Genomic DNA, 18,980 nt, shown 5'->3' on the forward strand with positions numbered 1-18,980 from the left:
TAGCGAGAAGATAGTAGAGAGCACTGAGAGAGAGGGTTGTGCATGGGTGAAAACGAGTGGCAGTCGGTGTAACATTAAATGTAGGGAAGGAAAGGTGCAGGCCTTGATGGGCTGATGGCTCTTCTGCAGACAGCGAGCCAAGCTGTTCTGCAGCAATGAGATGCTAATAATATGCTAATGATATGGTAATCTGCCAGTAGAATTCCACCTCAGCGGAGAAAAAGGAGATCTGGGAGGCCTTGCGCCATTGGTTGGGAACCAGGGATGTCCTGAAATCAGAGTTCAGGACAAGGAAAGAAAGACTACATGCACACGTTTATACATGATATTTGTGTGTGCTTGCAGGTCCCCACAGGAAAGAGTCTGAAACTGACAAGCAGCCCGAAGAGAATAAGAGTGACCAGTCCCTCACCTTCAATGACCCTCTCTGGCCCATGCAGTGGGAACTGGTGGGTGTATTTATGTGTAAGTGTATGTGTAGTAGTGTGTGTTTGTATGTGTTCATTGGTCTTATCTGGAAGCCCCACCCCGACTTTTCTCATCTTCATGTTGAAGGATGTTCCTCTGACAGGCATAAGTCAGGCAGGCTTTCATGTGTGACTGGAGAGTGAGACGGACGATAGAGAGATGGGGGGGATTGTGGAGGAGGAAAGAGCGAGCGAGAGAGGAGGTGAAGGGGGTTGTCCATGTTGAACTGAGACAGATGTCAGGGATTGATGAGGCTCGGAGCAACACTGACACACAACTGGGCTGCAACAACAAGACATGCTCATCCATTCTGCAGAGTCTTGTTCATCCTGTTTGGACGATACTTGTACACTATGTTTGAGAAGACCAAAAGGAGCAAAGTGACAGGATGCTTGGGTATAAAAAGGCATATTTTTTGATAAAATATCTTATTTTTTAATAACGTACAAATTATTTAATAGCTGCATCTATAGCCTTTTATTATAAAATATTTCAAGTAGTCAAAATTCACAGATTAGCATCTCAATCAGAATTTCAAGTTAATTTTAGAGTTTGCATGATATCATCCTCTTCCTCCTTATCTCAAGCCTCGTCTCCGAAACTGTAATGTGCATAAATATACTTATTTATTCCCAATATTGTTGCAGTTAGTTATTGTCAGCTACATTAGATGACCTTCCTGTCTCTGTACACCAGACAAGAGCCGGCTAAACAACAACAACAGCTGTTTATAAGCTCACATTAAACCAGCTAATGTTAAGGTTCAAGAGAATCCCACATTCCTGCTGATTTGATTACATTCTTACATAGTATGAGAGCTAATTTGCTAAGTGTCAGAGTCCAACAATATTTCTTGTGTTAACAGCAGGCTAAGAGGCTAAGAGTAGCTAACAGCGCGAAAAACAGTAGCGCTTGCCGACTGCTCAGCATATGTTCAATAACGCACCTCAGTATGGCTGTCATCATTTAGAAGTGAGCTTCTCTGCCTCAGTGAGCTGTATATTAGAGTCCGTCCACAACGTTTTACAGCCCCTTACAAAGTAAATCAGGGGTGGGGAACTCCAGGCCCTGAGGGCCGGTGTCCTGCAGGTTTTAAATCTCACCTTGGGTCAACACACCTGAATCACATGATTAGTTTGTTACCAGACCTCTGGAGAACTTCAAGACATGTTGAGGATGTCATTTAGCCATTTAAATCAGCTGTGTTGGATCAAGGACACGTCTAAAACCTGCATTACACCGGCCCTTGAGGCCTGGAGTTCCCCCACTCCTGGAGTAAATAAAGGTGGAGGTTTCTCGCCCGGCATTGACAGCTGAGGTAAACAGTGGACTTTAACACATGGGGAAAAACTCCAGAGCGAATCTGGTTCAAACATAGCAGAAACACGCCGGCTGGCCATGGTTGTTATGGGGTACAGTCTAAATTTCATATTTTTGATCTTTCTGACCTGACTAAAACATGTTTTTCCTACAGCAGCCAAAGTAGCTAGACTTATGTACTTGAATTGGGAGGGGCGAGAAAGCCTCAGTTAATTGATATCTGCAGTCTACTGACATCTAGCATTGAACATTTTAGACACTGTAACTTTAAGACACAAAGTTCTGGAACTGTCTTTAGAAATGTTTGTTGAATGAATCTTTTCTGAGGGGAAAAAACCAACACTGGTCATTATATTGTCACAGTTATGTCTATGACTCTTCGTAAGCTGTTAATAATTTTTTAAAAATGTGTTTAAGCACACAAGTTTCAGTTTATTTCAGAAACGTATGCGCTTAACAGCCTTGAGTACCTTTCCTGACACATTCGGTTGATACCAAAAAGTATATTAAAGCTCAGTAAACAGCTGAATAGGAAAGCTGCTTATTGAGAAACCCTGTCCCTGTTTTTTTTCTTTAGATTATGTTTGCATTTACACAACTGGTTACATTATGTAACTTATGCTTTATAAATTCCTTGATAGGTCTTAATAATTCTTTTACTCTTACCAAAGTGTAGTCAACAATTCAACAGCCTGTATTAGTGTCTGGTTTATTACTAATACAGGGCAACCAGGGCTCGTCCAATCGTCAGGGCAGACGTTCTTGACTGACATACGAGGGCGTAATCTGGCAGCGCGAGGAGGAGGAGGGGCGGGGTCAGAGATTCACCAGAGCAACCGGCAACAGAATGATTGACACCTCAGCTCTCAGGGCAAGATGAAGGGGTGAAAGTCAGGATGGGGGTGGAGGGAGGTGAAGACAGAAACAGAGGAAGTCAGGAGAGATGATGGGGGCATATGAAGCACTAGTGAGGGGAAAAAAAATCTGACGGTTTCTTTTCTTATAAGCACGATTTTGTTGCACATAGTCACCTCTCTCGATTTAAGAAGGTTATTGACAAGATTGTTTATGCAGCGCAGTATGATTCATGTGCTGGAGCATGCAGTATGACACTAAGCGGATTAACGTTAACTTTATGGAATGATTGCATGAACTGAGAAATAGAACATAATTATCAATCACTCATTAATCAAGAAAAATGAAAGGCGTCTTTAACGTTGAGGACATTGCTCTCTCTGTCTGGCCCTCCCTCTCTCTCCTGCTCAGTAGCCCTGCTCTCCTGCTTTCGTTCTGTTGTGTTTAATCAGCCTCTGGTGGACGTAGATATTGATTGAGGGTCAGTAATCTGCTCAGGGTTGGTAGCCTGCCAGGACCAGACAAATATATGTTTGTGTGTGTGTGTGTGTGTGCTAGTCGGGCATGTATGTTCGCTAAAAGCTGTACCTGATGGGCTATACCCACCTGTACACACACAAGGCAAGTGGAGCCTATTGTACCCTTTTTGTTAGACTGAGTCAAGCCCCTCCTGAGGAGCTCATTCAAAGCCTCTGAAATCCACGCAGCATCTTGAGCGTGCCTACTGTGTGTTTATATGAGAGAGAGTGTGTGTATGTTTTCACTGAGGGGCAGCTGCGATAAAGGCAGGGAAGCCAGAGATTGTTATGTTATCACTCTGTTTACATGTGTGTCTTCTGCATAGAAAAAGTGCCACTGTTGTTTTCTCTTGTTGCATGAACTTTCCAAAACTCCAAGGGTATATGTCTTTGATCATGTGTGCATTTGTGCTTGTGTGTGCCAGAATGTTCATTTACTAGAGAAACACATGATTAGTATATTTCAGTGCTTCAGAGAATGATCATGATTCTGCGCGTGTGTGTGTGTGTATGTTGTTGGTGATCACTCTACGACTGCGTGGGGTGAATCAGTGTTCAAAATGCCTCTCTGTGGGCTTATATCCAAGTTCACAAAGGTGTGTGTGTGAGTTTATTTTGGTGTACCTTTGGTTGTGTGTGCGTTTTCCCCTGGGCCGGTCCTCGTGCTATGGTGGACGTTAGCCTGCTAGCTGCCTCCATTCATCAGCTTTATTCACACAAAAACAACAAAGCATTGCTGCTCCCCAGATGCAGCCCCCAAAACACACACATATGAAAGCACACACACACACACACACACAAACACACAGACACACACAAACAAGTCCTGCCTACCACAACTACCACCACCCACTGCCACCACCTCGTAACCATTTTTTCCATTGTGTGTTCTTCTCCCCCTCGTTCTCTCCCTCTCTCTCTTCATCATGATAACAACAACCGAGTTGAAGCCTCTTGAAAAACTCACTTTGAATATCAGATTGGCTTTGTGTGTGTGGGCAGGGGATGTTTGGGAAGCTGCTGACATTTTTGGTGAGACAGCTTGCGCGCTACCTTTTGGCACTACCTTTATGGTTTGTGCTCCTGTGAGAATGTGTTTGCATGAAGATGCAAGACTGAAGCTTCACTTAAAGCTATCAAGGGAATGTGTCTGTGTAGTGTGTGGGGCCATTAGGACTCATGGGAGCTGCCAAGATGGTTCTCGTGCCTCACGTTGGTGGGATTTCTGCACAGCAGTGTGTGGATTTGTGTGCGTGTGGGTGGATTGTGTGGTTTGAAGTGAAAGGATGAAAGACCTGTCTATGTGACTCGTCCATGAACTCCCCGGGCTTCTTATGGGCACTTTGAACGTACATATGGTTTCTGAAAGTATCACTGGATGTGCACATGTTTCCTCACAAGTTAACATAACCCAGCGACTGAAGTAAACATTTCCATTAATGCACATGTAGCAAAAATTCAGAGGGTAATATATTCATATACAGTACAGTAATAATAATAATGCACAGTGAAGTTTTGACCATTCATCCATCCAGTAGGACCAGTGTTTCCCAACCTTTCGGAGCCACGGAACATATTTCACATTAGAAAAATCACACGGCACACCACCAAACAAAAAACTCACAAAAAGCATATTGATAATTTTTCCCTGCACATCAGGTATAGTAGAATTGGCTCGGTTTCTCCCCATTATACCTTTTGTGCTTTCTTCTGACCACTTCTCATGCTAGGGCCTTCACCTGGGTGGGAATTTTCTCCAGGACCCAGGTCAGATTGACTACTTTTTCTTTTCAAATATTTATCTGTTGCTATTACGTGCTGCATTGTCTCACAGCATGACTATTCTGTAATTTCTTCTTCGTCTTCTTCTGTTTTTAATGGCAGTTGGCAACCCATTTAATTAGAGCAGGTAGTTGTACTGCCCTCTAGTGGAAGAGAATGTAATTGTTCTGCACGTTACTCACGCCGATCGCTTAGAGTACTAACCAGGTGAAACCAGATCATCATCCACGGCACACCTGACCATTTCTCAAGGCACACCTATGTGCCGCGGCACAGTGGATTGCCGTGGACAAGAATCTAACACTGTCTCTATTATTTTTTTTACCTGCAGTGTTAAGAGCCTATTGCACACTGACTGTTTTTTGCAGTGAACAAAAACAGAAAGCAGTTGATATCTGATATATGCCATTGTTACAGTATATTTACTGTGTCCGCTAGTAAATATACTGACCAAGGCTCTGTGAGGATATCAGCGTGCCACCAAGTAGACTTGGAAAAAAGTAGAAAAAAGGAAATTATACTTTTTTTGTGATGCTAACATTTTAATAATATTGTGTATATATGTGTCTGTGTGTGTATAGTTTGCACAGGGTGAGTACACTGATGCGACTGACCTGAATTTGATGCCGGTTTGGAGGAACAACGTTACTGGACATGGAGTCGTGGTCAGCATCATTGATGATGGTGAGTCTAACTTTACTGCAACAAACATGTTCACACACGTTATAAATAAAATATATAAAATCTGCATTTGCTGGCAGTCAACATCTAAAAACTAAGGCACTTTTTCTTTTGCAGTATTTACCCTCTTAACGCTTTTATCTCAGTTGAGTATGCATTGCCTTTGCTTTACACAATTATACCAGAAACAAACTTACATTTTTGAAAAAATATATTTCAATTAGAAACTTGCATAATGCAACAATTCTGTGCAATACTTCGACAAGATGTGTGCAGTGTGCACTAAAAAAAACAAAAAAACAAAAGATGTTAAATCGGCAAAAGCTTGTCAGGTTTGGTGTGACAAAGCTCAGCTCTGGCTCTGAGCGGAGAGGGTGAATGATTTATGTTAGTGCCCTCCTCCCCCAAGCCGCTACCACCACTACCACCGCCCTACCACCGTCATCTTCGTCTCAGTCATGCCACAATGAGAATTTATTTCTCTCTGATTGCTTGGATATCTGGCAACAAGGGAAATGAGAGAGCGGCATCTTATGGGCTCATTCATCAAGAACTAATTGAAGCCTCACTAGTCTCAAGTGCTGATAGAGCTGGAGTAGTTGTGTGTGCTGTTTTGTATGTGTGTGTTGAAGTCTTCACCTTTTTTTTTCTTCTTCTTTTTTGCATTCAAGTGCCTCTGACTCTGCCCTCTGTGTGTGAAAGTGACTGGGTTTTAAGAAACAATATATCTGTGTGTGTTGATTCGCTGGTATGCATGCATGCATGCATGCAGGAGTGTCAGTTTTTGACTTCAGTGTCTGGTTTCAGGAGAAAAAAAGCTTGTGTTGTGGTTAGCCTCTTTGGATAGAAGGCCTTCTCTCTCTTCTGCATCCTTCTGCATACAGACTGTGTCTGTGTGTGTATGTTTGGGTATGGGTGGCACGAGGTGGAGGGTGGCTACAGAATGAGCAAGAAAGCGAGAGAGAAGGAGAAAGAAATTAAATAGAGGAAGGATATAGAGGGAAATGTCAAGAGAAAGCAAGAGCAAAAAGGATTCAGAGTGGGGCGAGTGTGTGTGTGTGTGTGTGTGTGTGTGTGTGTGTGTGTGTGTGTGTGTGTGTGTGTGTGTGTGTGTGTGTGTGTGTGTGTGTGTGTGTGAGACAGAGAGTATTAGACCTGCACCACTGAATCTCCTCTCCTCTGAGGCTATTGTACTCTGCTCCACCTCTCTGTATTGATTCCACTGGGCAAGAGCCCCGCTCCTTTTCCTTTCTCCCTCCCACCCTCTCTCTCTCTTCCTTCTTTCTTTTTTCCTCTTTTCCTCTTCCCTTTCCCCTCTTTGTTAACTAGGAGGTGACTTTTTCCTTTGGCCACCTTTTTTTCTTCTTCTTCTTCTACTCCTCCTTTTCCTCATCTCTCTTTCTTTCCCTCCCTTTTGGACATTTTGCCTCTCACAGCTAAAGGATCATGTACACGCTCACCTTTAGCCACCTTTCAATCGATGTCATTGATTTTAATATCACAATGAAATAAATTATTTTCTTTGAGTGAAAGCACCCTACCACCCCCTCCTCCACTGTTCTCCTCCTCCATAGCCATCCTTCAGTTCAGTCCTTCTGTTTTAGATGTAATTGGCAATCTGAGACTTGTTTTCTAAAACTGTTGAATCACATTCATAGTGCCACCTTCATTCATATGCTTCCCTTTGTTTGCATGGACTATACCCTTTACTGTTCTCTGTGCATGGCAGCATTAGTTATAGTTTCATCAACTTGCTTTTATAGCTTCATGAACAGTGGGTGATCGTTGAAAAGCTATAAAATAATAAAGACCCTTATTTCTCAACTTTGTGTATGCACACCTTTGAGTGCAACACATTGAATCTGTGAAGATGCAAAGTGACCTACAAGGTTGTGACTGTATTGTACAATGCAGGATTGTGAACCTATGTAACATTTACCTATTATTAATTTCAAAGTACTTAACTGATGCTGAGAAGAGAGGTTGTGCTCATCAGCTAATGCTTACACTGCCTCACGTGGTTAGCAAGAAGCATCCGTTATTCATGGTGGAATTAGTTAAACAGCCTTGAATCAAATACTACTTACAGATGAGGAGAGAACTATTAGCTCCCCCTATGAAACTTTAAAAAAAAAATATATGTATATTTCCCAAGTGCTGTTAGACAGAGCAAGGAATTCTTTACACACTTTTCCAAACATCCTAAGTTTATTTTTCTTTGAAAACCCTTCTTTCAGATTTGAATGGTCTTCTGTCATAAACTTTGATCTTCAGTTCAACTAACAGATTTTCATTGGGATTCAAGTCAGGGGTTTGAGGAGGTCAGTCAATAATTTTCACTGGAGGTAGTTCTTTACCAGAAGTGACATATGTTAAGTCTTCAAACATTTGTCATGTTGGAAGACAAAGCGACCATCCAGACTCAGTTTTCTTTTCAAATCTTCATGCATCCTTGTTGGTGGTTCCTTCCACCCTGATGAGATTCCCAGTTCCAGGAGCATCCCTACAGCATAATACACCCACCACCATGTTTCACTGTGAACAATGTTCTTTGAGTTGTGTGTCTCTTCCTTCTTTCTCCAAATAAAAGCAACATGTCTGGTTTGTGTCCAAAGAGCACTAGTTTTGTCTCATCCGACCAAAGGACGCACTTCCAGTAAGCATAATCCTTCTCCAGGTTGCCCTTAGCGTACTTCAGTCTTGACTGTTGTTCTGGGGTCTTTAGACACATCTCTCACTAGTTTGCTTTACAGAGTCTTTGAAGTATTTTGCTTCCGTACTGTGTGGCTTTTTCTGAATTTCTTGATGATACATCTCACTCCAGTTCTTGAAACTTGGAAATGCTGTGATAACTTCGTATATCCATCTCCTGCTTTGTGAGCATCAACAATTCTTTTCCTCTAAACGAATGTCTCCTGTTTTCGGCATTTTTATTCTGTGTATAAATTGGAAGATATCCCTCAGTTTTAACTTGATTTCACAAGCTTTGAGTATAACAGAGTAAAAGAACATCATTGCACAACAGTGGTTTGTGTCAGAGCTCAACAAAAAGGTCCGTTTCTCGAGGGGCTAATAACACTGACTGTGGTAGTTGTTTTTTTTTATTTATTTTTTTGCTGAAATAATTCTGTTCTTTCGTGCAAATAGAAAGAATTCATGCTTTCTAAAGAAAACTAATATTTTTAGAAATGCTATGTTGAAAATCACTTGCTCTGGGAAAATTTTGTTGGAAAACTGTGCCACATGTTTAACACCAATCCCAGTTACTTTAGGTACAGTGGTGCTGGATACCATGCAGTAGTGATATGCCAATCAAAAGGTAGTCAAATTCTAAATCCTACTATGACTTAATGCTTATTTGACTCTAAATGAGACCACCATTCACAGCAGGAATATGATGCTTTATTGAAGAAGAGTTGAAAATAGCAATCAATATCATAAACTCATTAGAAAAATATTTCCCAACCTAATAAATCATATGAGAAGAAGAGTCATTTTCTCATCAACATTTAATGTAGTTATTTTTGTCCCCAAACAAGTTCTGAAGAGATTGGATAAAACAGTTTGTTTTCTCTGGTTTTAATACAAAAAAACCCAAAACTGTTTTGAAAGTTTTGATATTATACAACGGATCTTAAAAAAACAACTATCAAACTACCATACTGTGAGCAGTTTAACATCAGCATGAGACAACTTTTCATTCTACAGAGATCAACATTTTAGACCCGTTGTTTGCCATGTTGTTCATGTTTATCACTTCCTTACTACATGTGTCTACAACAGTACTCTACATTAAAGCTACTGGAAACTTCAGATGGATGAGTTGACCATATGTACATAAACATACAGGTTGTACATGCACAACAGTGTAAAATAGGTGGGATATTTTTCCTTTTTTATAGACTAAAGGTGTAAGTATACATCTCTGGTAAACACTAGCTATCTGGTTTGTATGGACATGTCCTCAAAGTTCACATAAACAGGGCTTTATAGTTTGAGAAATGAGGCTCTTGGACACTTTTATAGCAGGAATAAAAGACAGCTGTCACAGAGTGTGCACTTCAACATAAGCAGCGCTCATTAGCCTGTCATCAACGCATTATGACCGGTGAGTGGGATAAGGATGAAGATTCATCAGAGAAATTACATCCACCCCCCACCCACCTTGTCCCGCCACTCTACTACAATGTCCCTGTCACCCAGCTATCAACGCTGGCCTCTGTCCCCCGTGGCCAAGGAGTCCAAAAGCAGACTCCTATCGATCGGTGCTTACGCCATTGTCATTACATGTCATTGGTACACAAGGAGACACAGGACACAAGTTAGACTAGGAGATGGAGATAGAGCAATGAATGAATGAATGGGGGAAGAAAGAAAACAACGAGAATTTAGAAAAAGAAGACTGAATATAGGACTGTTTCTTGCCACATTGATGTGTGAAGAGCATAGAAAGAAAAGAAAACCTTTTGAGTATACTTTCTTCTTCTGTAAACATTAATTTGAGCATAACTGCCCTCTGGAGCGGATGGAGACATTGTGTGATTTCTTCTTCTTTTTCATGTTTTCAGAAGAAACTGCTGTAAGATAAAGGTAGAAATTTATAGTTCCACCGCAAAAAATTGTACCCCGAGGAGTTAATGCAAGCTTCATATAGATGCAGAGCTTTAATTATGTTGTCATTCTGTATGTATTTATCAGGTGATGTAGGAGGTGTGATAAAAGATTTTATGGCTGATTATGAAGGCTTACGTAGCCATTCTAAGAGGCAGGGCTGTGTTTTGTGTCTGATTGACATTGTAAAGTCACACAGTGTGAGTACTATTGAATTGCTGTCTGTTCATGTTATATATTACTCAAAGGTACAACAAGTACTTTTTGAGGTCACTTAAAGGACTGGATGTTAGTTTTTGACTATAGTAGTAGAAATGGACATCGCTGTTCCACATAATCAGTTTTTATTTATGTGGCTGGAGACTTCAAAAAAACTTTCACTAACTGTGGCTAACAGCAGCAAAAACAGCAGCTAACTGATAGAAAAGTTTGGGATATCCTCAACAATTAACCTTACAAAGTGAGAACATGTGAGAACATATTAAAACAACAGTGTTGACCACAGTGCTTCACAGTCAATAAAAACATGAGACAGTTAAAACAAACAATAAAAGAGGACAACAAACAATAGGTAACAACGCAACAAGCTAAAACAGCCAACTAGACAGAATCAAAAGCCAAAGTAAAAAAATATGTTTTAAGACGTCATTTAAAAGACAGGATAGACTCGGCAGTGCGAATATGAACTGGGAGGTTATTCCAGAGTCTGGGTGCCACGGATGCAAAGGCCCGGTCGCCTCTCGACTTCATTCGAGACCTAGGTTGTGCTAGGAGCCTGTGGTTGGACGATCTAAGTGCTCTGTTGGGATTGTATGAATGGAGTAAATCAGAAAGATAACTGGGCGCTAAATTATTCAAAATATTAAAAGTGAACAAAAGAATTTTAAAATCTATACGATATTTAACAGGGAGCCAATGTAATTTGGCTAAAATTGGAGTTATGTGTTCATGAATTCTCGTACCTGTTAAAAGACGCGCAGCTGCATTTTGAATTAACTGGAGCCGGCAAAGAGAGGAGTGTTGGAGGCCCGAGTAGAGGGAGTTACAGTAGTCCAATCTGGATGTAATAAATGCGTGGATAAGTTTGGCCTACAGTGGCCAATGTAGCGAAGATCACGTGCTTGGATCGGGAAAGGTAACAAAGCAGAATTCAGTTGACTGCAATCTGCAATCTACTGACATACAGTAGGTCACTGAACTGTGCAATTGAATATGCTTTGAATTTTGTGTGCTGTAGACCATTTTTCATAATCTAAAATATAAATAGGGCTTTTGCCATAGTTTTGGTGGGCCTTAAAACCTTTCCTTAGACACCTTTATACATGTAAAAAGGAATATTCAGAACTATAAAGACTTAATAGTAAAAGTCAAAAACATCCAGTTTAATGCTATGAGCTAACATTGTTATCTTTAGTTACTTAGCTACTATAAAGCCACAAATGTTACAATAAATATGATCAAAGTTAACTATATCTCAGAGCGCTGCTGTCAGTATAAGTCTGTGCTGTACAGTATGTGTTATAGCAGTAGGCTAGTGTGTTACAAAAGTGCTATGTTAAGCTCTCCTCCTAACCACCATCACCCCACCAAGTCCATCACTGGGCCGTTCCTAGCTGCCAGACTTAACAGGTTCTGTTAAACAAATATTATACGAGTATTCTTTTTACATGAGATTGATAATACTTGGTGATCAACAGGTCTGTATGTGGTAAATTCATCACATATCAAGTTTGTACTTTTGCCATATTTCCAACATATTTCTTAGTATTTGCATGTATTTGTTACAGTGTAAATGAACCTAACATAATTGCCCTATTCACTGTGTGCCAGCTATTACAGATGCACCCAGTGCCGTGTACAAGATAATTATCTTAACACTAAGCAACAAAGTCCTCAAAGTATTTAAACAAAGCAGTTGCCAAGCAACACAGAACTACCTGTGCGAGCATATTTATTTTAAAATTAATATATATTAATATATATTAAGCTTTGAACAGCTGTGACTACGCTGTTGAAAGGTATAATTAACTGTCTTTTTACAGGTTGTTTTTTTTTCTTTAGGGTAAACGTCTCCCTGATGAGCTGTTCTTCAGCCCATGTTTTCAACACAGAGGGCCAAAGATTGTGCTCTATAATAAGGAAAACTTCAATTTTACAATTTGTGTCTCAGTGTCTTTGCATCACTGTCCATAAATACTTGTATGCTTGTGGTCATGCACTCATGCATTAAGGCACACTCCTGGCTTAACTCCAGAGAGTGTCATAAGCCTGTTTGTGCATGTGTGTCTGTAGGGCAGTTTGGTAGAAATGACACTGGCCGGTGTGTGTGTCTGACAGGGGGAGCGACAGAGTCAGCTCTTTTTTTCCTCCCCGCTCGCCCCCCACTGTTCAATCCATCCAGCTGCTGTCACCACAGGGGAGCAGACAATCTATCAAGGCATCGGGATGCATTCTCCTCACCTGCGCCGCGCCTTTAATGAACAGCCAACATGATCCCGGCTGACAAGCAGGAAATGGATGTAATAAAGATTGTTTCTGCATGCTCTTTGCATCCCTGATAAATCACCTCGCTGTGCAACAGATACGGGAGCCACATGGAAATTTGATTTCACACGGCAAGGGGGAGGAAGAAGAGAGCAGTGGGGGTAAAAGAGAACTGCTAGTGGCAGGGTCACTCTATTTTATTCCTCTTTTTCTCCAGCGGAGCAGCAGCGCAAGATGTGTGGGGGTTGAATGGAGGGGCAGTTCTGTTTTCTTTTTTTTCCCTTTAACCATGTTCTTATCCCACAAAAGTTCTGTTAAGCCCCTAACATGCGTCTATTTCTCTAAGTTCATAAACAATATCAGACAATGTGTAGACCTTTACAGAGGTCTCAGTCATCATAACTCGATGTAATGTTATTGTGTGCACTACAAAGGAAATAAGGAAGAAACCTGAAACTAAAACATTTTATTTGTAAAAAAAATAAGAACACTAAGTAAAAGTAAAAAAATAAACTACAGTTTTAGTATAATTCAGCTATTATAGTTGATGTATCAGGTGGTATTTCAGACGATAGATATGAGATAGTTGTGATTCCACTGATGAGTATGCATGTGATGATATAGTAATTATGAGGGGTTAAAGTGGGATTTAGCAGGTGGGGGAAACCTTAGATGTAGGTGGCCATGCAGCTGGGACAAAGTTTTAAAATATCAGCTAAATTAACCCATGCTATGAGTTCAGTAGATTTGCTTTCTTTGACGGCCTGGCTACTGGCTCTGAGGTTTACTCGTCAGAATTTGACAAGTGCTAAAGAACATCACCAGCTTAAGGTAAAATTCACGATACCTTTCTTTGTAATAATCTGAAACGATGGATGCCACAGTCTACCGTGCACCAATTCAAATACAACGACAAGAGACTTTATTAGGTAAACCCTGTTAGTTGACCAAAATATCTAATCAGCCAATGACATGGCAGCAAGCAGTGCATTTAGGCCTGCAGACAAGGTAGAGACAAACTGCTGAAGTTCAAACTGAGAATCCGAATGAAGAATGAAGGTGATTTAAGTGACTTTTCATCGACATGGTTGTTGATGCCGGGGCTTTATTTCAGAAACTCGTGAAACTGCTGAGATTTTCCCACAAAACCATGTCTAGGGTTTACAGAGAATGGTCCAAAAAGAGAAACTATCCAGTGAGCAGCAGTTCTCTGGGTGAAAATGCCTTGTTGAGTACTTAAGAGGAGAATAGCCAGACTGCTTTGAGCTGATAGGAAGGCAACAGTAACTCAAATAACCACTTGTTGCATCCGTATTGCATGGAATAACATCTCTGAACAAGCAGGATCTTGAACCTTGAAGCAGATGGGTTACAGAAGCTGAAGATCACACCAGGTAACACTCCTGTCCCCTCAGAATAGGAAACCGAGGCTACAGTTCACATGGCTCACTAAAACTGGACAATAAAAGATTGGAAAAACATTGCCTGGCATGATGTATCTCTATTTCTGCTTGAATGGTATTGTAAGAATATGGTGAACTTGAGAACCTGATGTTGGGGGGATATTTTCTTGACACACATTTGGTCTGTTAGCACCACCTGAGCATTGTTTAAAAACTAGAGCCTACCTGAATTTCTTTTGTTGCTGACTGTTTCTATTCCTTTGTGACCACAGTGTAACCACCTTCTGATGGCTGCTTTCAGCAGGATGAAGGGCCATATCAAAGAGCTCAAATCACGTTAAAGTTTATCTTTGAACATGGCAGTGAGTTCACTGTACTCAAACGGCCTCCACAGTCACCAGATCTCAGTCCAGTACAGCCTCTATAGGAAGTGCTAGAAACGGGAGAGTCACATCTTGAGTGTGCAGACGGCAAATCTGTAGCAAGTGCGTGGCACTATTATGTGAGTGCAGACCTCTCTCTGATAGGTGCTTAGATCTGTAAGATTTAAGGAAGTTCTGAAGGGAAAAAAAGAGGTCCAAGATGTAACTAATAAAGTGACAACTTTCCAGGTAATCAAATGCCCCTTCCTGAGCAGTTCTTACCTTTCAAAACAACTGCTCATCTTCCTCACCTGTCCTCTCCTTCTTACATATTGAATGAGTGATTGTTGCACATTTGTTTTACTGTGCGAAATGCAGTTTGTGCCATTCTCTCGCACTGCCTAGATGGTGAAGTAAGGGCACCAGAACGCAATGTTATTCTCTGCGTGCATGAACACCACAGATGAGAAGGAAGAAATGAATAGAATAGCCTAGTCTGTTTTGTTACCTGTCTCTGTGAACACATATAAAGCACACCACGGCCAGCTGCCATATCCACAGTATATGACTACCAGTTGATATTGCTTCTATATGGTTTGAGAGCAGATTTAACTGGAGATGCGACCAGTTATATTAAATTAAACTCATCAGATATTTGATAAAATATAGATGATCAAAGGGAGCAAATACCAATCTGCAGAAGGGGTTCTAGCAAACATTCACTCACATGCCTTACTGTCCAAAAGTCAGCGTAGCAGCCTTCTAACAGAACAGCATTTGTATTGTAGAGTACAGGGAGTGTGAGAGAAATGAAAGGGGTGAAGAAAAGAAAATAATGATTAGAGCTGGGGAGAAATAATAGTGGGGGAGCAGGCGAAATACATGGGGAATGGAATATAGGAGAATAAAGGGAGAGTGAGATTGAGATAGGGAGAGGATAGAAAGGGGAAAGAGTGAGATAGGGAGTGGGGTGGGGGGGATGTAGATATGGGGGGTGGGTGAGTAATTTATGATTTAATCTAATGCAGTCTGGACCTGCTGTAAGTCACACAGACCTCAGCTGGGAAAGCAAGGGAGGGAGCGATGAAGAAATTGAGAAAGAGACATTAACCTTTCCTTGAAGCGAGTGTGGAACTGTTTTATCCGGCCACCAGCGACTCTTGTAAACCTTTTCTCCTCTCCAGCTCCACCTTCTGCGCCCTCTGATTTTACCAACTGCTTCTTTGGACTGAGTTTCCAAAACAGGTTATGTAATCACGATCACCTTTGGTTCCACAAAGTATGAAGCAGAATATACACTTACAGTTGATTCTCTTATTTCACTAAGGTGATATGACATTCTAATGACTGAGACCAATCATCTGATGATGGGTGTTTCTTTTGCACAGGAAGTGATGTCTGCATGTCTTCTAATGTGGTTGTGTTTAAAACTCCAGAGACTGTGATAGAAAAAGTAGAGAAACTCAAACTTCATCAGCGAAAATAAAGCCCAAGGAAAAAGCTGTCAGAAAGCCGCCTACACTGCTCGACTGATGAGTTATTACTGGGAAGCAGGAAAGTAAAGGCCAGAAAGATGCAGAGAAACTCTATTAGAAAATGGGAAATTTAAGGTTTACAGCACTTCACATCAGTATGTCCTCCACAAAGTCCTTCTGTAGCTTAGTATGACGTAACAAAAGTCGATGCAACACAGCCTTCTTTAGGAATCAGTTGTTGCTATAGGCAATGCCGCTGGCATTTTGGGCTGTTTTTTGTACTTCTTAAAAAAATGAAATAAGGTTTTGGTTTGATTTTCTGAGATCACAAATGTGTCACACAGTCACATAAGTTTTTGGGTTGTGAAATAACCTTGAGTCGATCTGATTGGCAGCAAATATCGGTGGATGACTTTAACTGGACTCACAAGGGAGTTTGAGTGAATTATCACAAATAATCAGCATCATCAATAACCAGCTGCTGCCGCTGGCATTGCTGCTGGCACTAGAGAAGAAAAAACATGATTTTGGTTGCAGTATCTTAGGTCATGCACTGTAGTGTATATGTGGTGCAGTGTCCAAGCAAGTAAGGCAGCGATCAGTTTTGTTCACCCTAAGATTTTACCCCCTTATTCATGAACAAAACTCCCTGTTTTTAGAACAAATATTGGTCATAAGTTTGACGTAAGGTGAAATTCAAATTTAAATTGCACAAATTGCACATTTGTGCAATTTGAAATTCTAAACTGTTCCCACTGCACTATGCACCTGCAGCAGCTGACAAATAAAATTGTCTTAACCATAGACTGTATATAAAAGATGGATGCAGCCACTGTGATGTTACCCACTGGTTGTGCACTACATTTTGAAGCCTCAACATTTACATTTTGGTCAACAAAATGGAGCCACAAGTGGCCTTGTTTAAATAAGAGGTTCTGCACCACACAGCAGACCGTATTATTTGGATCACAACAGCTTATTTATTATTATTGTTTATTTATTTTTGTATAAAGCTGTAAACATGAGCCAGTCTCCAGAGGCAGTTTGAGGAATTGCAGATTTTGGCATTTCTGACTTAGCTTTATTTTTCCAATACACAGGATTCAGTTTAGTCTATTCAGTTTTGCTCCATGGCTAGGCCTTCTAACTTTATTTGAAAGGGAAATAAAAAGCCAATTTTCATTAGTTATGACAAATGACTATAATGACAAAGACTAAGCAGGATATGAGTGTGTTGTATATACCCATCTTTTTATTCCTTCTTTATCTGTACTATATCACTGTCATGTTGCCAGTTGACCTTAGTCTGTGCCACATGACCCCAGGCAAGATGTAGTTTGCACCAATCAGGGCGCTAATGTATAGAGACAGAGGAACATTCACACACAGCCATACCCACCTGAAATTTTGACCTGCCTGGCAATCTAACCTACATGTGTCGGGATTGTGGGAATAAACTACACCACATAGAGAACATGCAGACAGAAAAAAGTGTTCTTCTTACTGTAAACACTGCACAACTGTGTTGTATAAGTTAACTATTAGCTACTGAATTATGCTACTGACTGGCAGATTTTAAGGATATAGTCAATAACAGTATTTAATCTGAAGTGTGATCATTTAACACCAAACAAAATTGGTTTGGAGATGTTGGAAATTAACACCACTAGAGGTTCACCACAGTTTTAAGTGTGTAGTGGTAGGTATATGCAAATGTTAGCGTTTATATAGGCAGGTTTACCTTTTTAAAACGTTGTATTTTTCTCAAACTTTTAGTCATTTGAGTCGTAATGAGCCGTTAATGTAACTGTAATGGCTTTTTACCTTTGCACATGGAATATAGACATAGAATATATAGAATCACACATAGAATCAATAGTGTGAAGCAGCGTGGCCGCTTGCTGTATCTTGCAATCGTTGCTCTTCAAATGCTGAAAACCCCGCGGACTCAGCAAATGACATAACATGTTATCGAGCTGCACCAGCGCCTACTACTGGAGCGCAGCTTTCATGTCTGCATCAATAATCTCTCTCTAGAGAGAGAACCATTTGCCTGGATAAATATTGGTTTTTGCGTTGGCCCCTGTAATGGCACCATGTGCAGGCGGCGGGGCCCATAAGTGACTAAGTGACGTTGTCTGTCACGCCGTTGGCAGGCTGGCGTGGGAGTCGTTGGCACATCGTGGGGTCTCTCCAACGCTCATTTGAATTCGCTCGTCCCCAATCATGCCACTACACTCAGCGACTACACACTTCTACACTCCACTCACACAGTACTCCCACTACCTGTTTGGGCGCCGTCGCTCTCATTTGCATGAAATAAGATGGAAATGGAGCCCTTATTTATGCCAACAGAAATGGAGTGTGTTATTAAGGGCACTATTGTGCAAAAGAGACGGCGGCGGTAAGAATACATTACAGAGGCTATTTCTGGAGTGGCTCGAGTCACACAGAGGGTAATGCTTTACAGGTCCCTGATGACTTCTGCACTCTGTAAGGGATATGTGTGCGTGCTTATGTGCATTTTGCATGTGAATGTGTGCATGCTAGTTCATGTGCATGAACCTGTCTATGATATTTTAGGGGTAATGTGTGCAGTTATTTACAGTATGTACCCGTGTGTGTGTGTGTGTGTGTGTGTGTGTGTGTGTGTGTGTGTGTGGGTGAGTCGATGTATACTTGCCCACACCCCTGGTGAACTTGATTCTAGCAGATGATCATATATATTGCCCAATGGATGGCTTTCCTGTGATTGACAGTTCTCTGTTTCTCTGGCTTCATTGTAAGTCTGTGTTGTGTAGGCTGGCCAGAGGGAGGTAGAGCTGTCAGTCAGGCATTGATACAGCACTTCGAAGTGTTCTGTGGGTCATTTCTGTGTTTAAAAGGGGCTAAAATGGGAGGAGGATAAAGGTCTACAGAGGGCTGTTGGCCATTATTTTGTTTCTTTTATTTCTTCAGTGAAATATAGGCAGTTTGTGAAGTGCTGTGAAGGTTTATGAAGAAAAAGAAAACATCCCTGTT

General features: G+C 41.0%; 1 protein-coding gene across 1 annotated transcript in view; it reads left to right on the forward strand.

The window, feature by feature from the left end:
- LOC147318541 (neuroendocrine convertase 1-like) overlaps window positions 1–18,980 on the forward strand; it is a 111,262-nt gene that overhangs the window by 11,809 nt on the left and 80,473 nt on the right. Inside the window, exons 2-3 of the mRNA XM_086310150.1 lie at window positions 346–449; window positions 5,525–5,627. Of these exons, the coding sequence (XP_086166276.1) occupies window positions 346–449; window positions 5,525–5,627 (207 nt within the window). The remainder of the gene's footprint in view (window positions 1–345; window positions 450–5,524; window positions 5,628–18,980) is intronic.

This window comes from Aulonocara sp. 'chitande type north' Nkhata Bay, linkage group LG11 (assembly GCF_057382095.1).
Source record: "Aulonocara sp. 'chitande type north' Nkhata Bay isolate Kocher_YH1m ecotype deep benthic linkage group LG11, A_spYH_male_GT1.1, whole genome shotgun sequence".
NCBI lineage: Eukaryota > Metazoa > Chordata > Actinopteri > Cichliformes > Cichlidae > Aulonocara > Aulonocara sp. 'chitande type north' Nkhata Bay.